Source organism: Lactuca serriola, chromosome 6 (assembly GCF_051521515.1).
Source record: "Lactuca serriola cultivar US96UC23 chromosome 6, Lser_US96UC23_V15, whole genome shotgun sequence".
Classification (NCBI taxonomy): domain Eukaryota; kingdom Viridiplantae; phylum Streptophyta; class Magnoliopsida; order Asterales; family Asteraceae; genus Lactuca; species Lactuca serriola.
The window spans coordinates 168,173,873-168,177,397 of record NC_136413.1 but is presented as its reverse complement, the minus strand read 5'-3'; the positions used below and the strand labels follow the sequence as shown (position 1 = coordinate 168,177,397).

Here is a 3,525-nt window from a genome sequence, read left to right as displayed (position 1 = left end):
GAGAGAAAATACATCACTTATGGTTTAAGATTTGTAAAATTAAAGAAAAAACTTCTTTTTTATAGGTAAAGATACTCTCTTCTTTTGCATACGATTTACTACCAAATTACAATTGATTATATTTTTATATGGTGATCGTGACTACAGAAAATTATATAAAAGTATTTATTCGAAGCTTTTTATTAAAAAAATTCATTTTTTTATTTTTATTATATAATATAACATCTTACAAAAACTATACACGATGTTAAATGATTTGGTATCATTAAATGGAAAAATACTTAATTTGTGCATCATGTTTTAAAAAGTGTTTGATTATTTTATTATAACAAGACATGAAAAAATAAAATACAATCTTATGAAATGACAAAAACACCCTTGCCTCGACATAGGAAAACACGCGCTCCCTTTTTTTCCTCTCAATATCTCTCCATGGTACAAGAAGTGTCATGCCTGCACTTCACCTGCCGCTGCCCAAAAACTGGTGCTGGCTTTTATGGACCCCAAGTTCGCCGGAAAACCAATCGCCTCCGCCTCATATTACGGCGGTGGAAGGATGGACATCGAACAGATGCCTGAAACACCCAACCGAGGCGCCCACCACCGCCGCGCCCAGTCAGAGACGTTCTTCCGTTTCCCAGACGAAGACATCCTTCTAGATGATGTTGTTGCCGACTTTAATTTCGCCAACATCGACTTACCTTCTCTCTCATCCGACGCTCCTATCCCCACAACCACCGGCGAATCATCGTCTAAGTCAGAGGGAGAGTCCTCCGACGTCAACGCCGTCAAATCGACGGCTAGTAGACCTCCGGGACCCGTTAATCATATCAGAAGCCTCTCTGTGGACGCTGATTTCTTCGATGGGTTAGGTTTAAGCTCCGCCGCTGAGGCGAGCGGTGGGTATCGTCATAGGCATAGTAATTCGATGGATGGGTCTGCCGCATCGTCTTTTGAAGGGGATTCGATGTTGATGATGTTGGATAATTCGAAGAAAGCACTTGCTCCTGATAAACTAGCTGAACTTGCTTTGATCGACCCCAAGAGAGCTAAAAGGTTTCGATCGTGTCCTTATTTTCTCTCAAAGTTTCTAAATTTTTTGTTAGTTCTTCAATTGGGTGCAATTTAATTGATCAATTTCTTCACAAATTTATGCAATTTGCTAAAAGTTTTCATCTTTTCATAAGATCTTATGTTTCTCATCCTTCTTATGCTCAAGCGTTGTTTAAATTATGCATTTTGAAAGTGATCACGTAATTATTGCCACTTTAATCTATAATGTTTAGGTTACCTAGTACCTACCTGCTTATGATTATCATTTTAGGATTGTTACTTTGATAATTAGAGTAAAATTAGTTACATTCTTACACATAATCAAATTCTAACATCAAAAGCGACTATCACAACTTCAATTATCACATAATCACTTCAAAAACATGTATCCAAACAAATTCCCAATTAGCATTGAAGTTTAATTTCATTACATATTGGTGAATCGTATGATATTTGATTCAATTTTATATGGTTTTGTGGTTTGTATGTAGAATTCTTGCAAATCGACAATCAGCTGCACGTTCAAAGGAGAGGAAAATAAGGTATACAAGTGAATTGGAGAGAAAAGTACAGACCCTTCAAAACGAGGCAACAACATTGTCTACCCAAGTGACAATGCTCCAGGTATGTGTAAAAAAGACGAAAATGCCCTTGTCATTGAAATTAGCCCTAGAAAAAAACTTGTCATGTCCCCTAAATGGTAAGTTTAAAATATTGACTTAATGGACTTAAATGAGTTACTTGACAGTAATTAAAACGACATTAAAATACTTTTGAACGAATAATAAAAATAGGAAAAAGAAAGACATGAAATTTGATATAAATTTATTATATTAATTATTTCTTATTGTGATGCAGCGGGATACAACTGGACTAACTTCGGAGAACAAAGAGCTCAAGCTGCGGTTACAAGCCATGGAACAACAAGCAAAACTTAGAGATGGTAATTAACTAATTATCATAATTAATAATTATTCATTTTAAAGATAAAAAGACTTAATGGACTTAAATGAGGACATGACTTAATCCAATAAGCTATATATTGTTGTTCATTTTTTACTTAAATACATTAAGAAAAACTTGGTTGAGAAAATTCGGTAAATGTTTTTTTTTTTAATTGAGTCCTAATTGTTTACGACTTTGTTCTCATTTATTTTTTCCCCTACCATTTCCTCAAGTATCCAACGTTTTTCTTAAATATTTATCAAGGCATTGTACTTTAAAAAATCGACCAAATTATAGCTTTTTATCTACCCAATTATACCCATAAGTATTGCTTTTTTATATAGAATTCTTACAACGTTTGTGTCATTTTAATGGACATGAAAAATGCTTTTTAAATGTATTTTTCTATACACATATCGATTTTTATTTTGTGTATTTAATATATTAAGATTAATTGGTAAAAAAAATAATAGGAAGAAATGAAACTAGGATGCTATATTAATTATTAAACAAACAAATGAAAGTATGTTGCTTCTTTTTCATTCTTGTAATTTTTGTAAATATCAAAGTTAAATTACTTTGTATTTACGTGATTTTTTTTTGTTCAACAGCTTTGAATGAAACCCTAAGAGCAGAAGTCCAGCGGCTCAAAATCGAAACTGGTCAACTGCCGCCACTTAACGGAATGAACTACCACCACCACCGCTCATTGCCGCCCCAATATTCATCACACCAACAAACATTTCATCACTTTGGTAATCAGAACCCTCAACAGCCGCCACAACAGCAGATTCGGCCGCCTGATGCCGCCACTAACCGCCCGCCCAAACCGACGTTCATGGACTTTAATTAACAAATATCATAACATTTTCGGGTGCAATTGGGCTTTTTGGTATTATATCATTTGTAGATAAAAATGGGATGTGTGGACGCATGTGATAGTTATTTGTTATATATAACTTAAAAGCTTTTTTTTTTTTTATGAAACTTGGGATGATGATGCTTAGGCTTGACTTTGAAAAGTCAAATGTGAATTTGGTTTTAAAAACGTGTTTTGTATACTTCTTTATCATGATTAATTCTTTTTTATTAAAATGAGAGGTATAAAAATAAAATATTTTTTTCAGTTAAAATGAGAGATGTAACAGTCAAATTATTATTATTATTATTTTAATTTGATTAGTGAAAAATATACAAATAATGAATATATCATCTCCCTTTCGAAATGACTAATAACCTATACTTTTCTAAAACGTAAATTATCAATCAATGTGACAACTCCTGGACATTCGTTGTAACCTCACATCTCACCCTGTGACACCAATAAAAGTTTTATTTTTTATTTTTAGATTATAGTTGAATAAACTTTGCCAAAACTACAATTAGAAAAAATAAAATATAATGAACTACATTTAATAAGAACTATGACGAAATCAATATGTCACTATTTGTAAACGTAAAAAAGTTAAGCTTTTGTCTTCAAAAACTAATATTATCTTGTGAATGACAAATTGTATTATTTGGAAC

At 32.7% G+C, this 3,525-nt stretch overlaps 1 protein-coding gene across 1 annotated transcript; it reads left to right on the top strand.

The window, feature by feature from the left end:
* The first annotated feature begins 426 nt into the window (after nt 1-426).
* On the top strand, nt 427-3,046 carry LOC145057333 (transcription factor VIP1-like). The gene is made up of 4 exons (XM_079005147.1): nt 427-1,056; nt 1,545-1,677; nt 1,912-1,996; nt 2,610-3,046. The coding sequence occupies exons 1-4, from the start codon at nt 497-499 to the stop codon at nt 2,849-2,851; spliced, it is 1,020 nt and encodes a 339-aa protein (XP_078861273.1). The 5' UTR covers nt 427-496; the 3' UTR covers nt 2,852-3,046.
* Nucleotides 3,047-3,525: the final 479 nt, after the last annotated feature.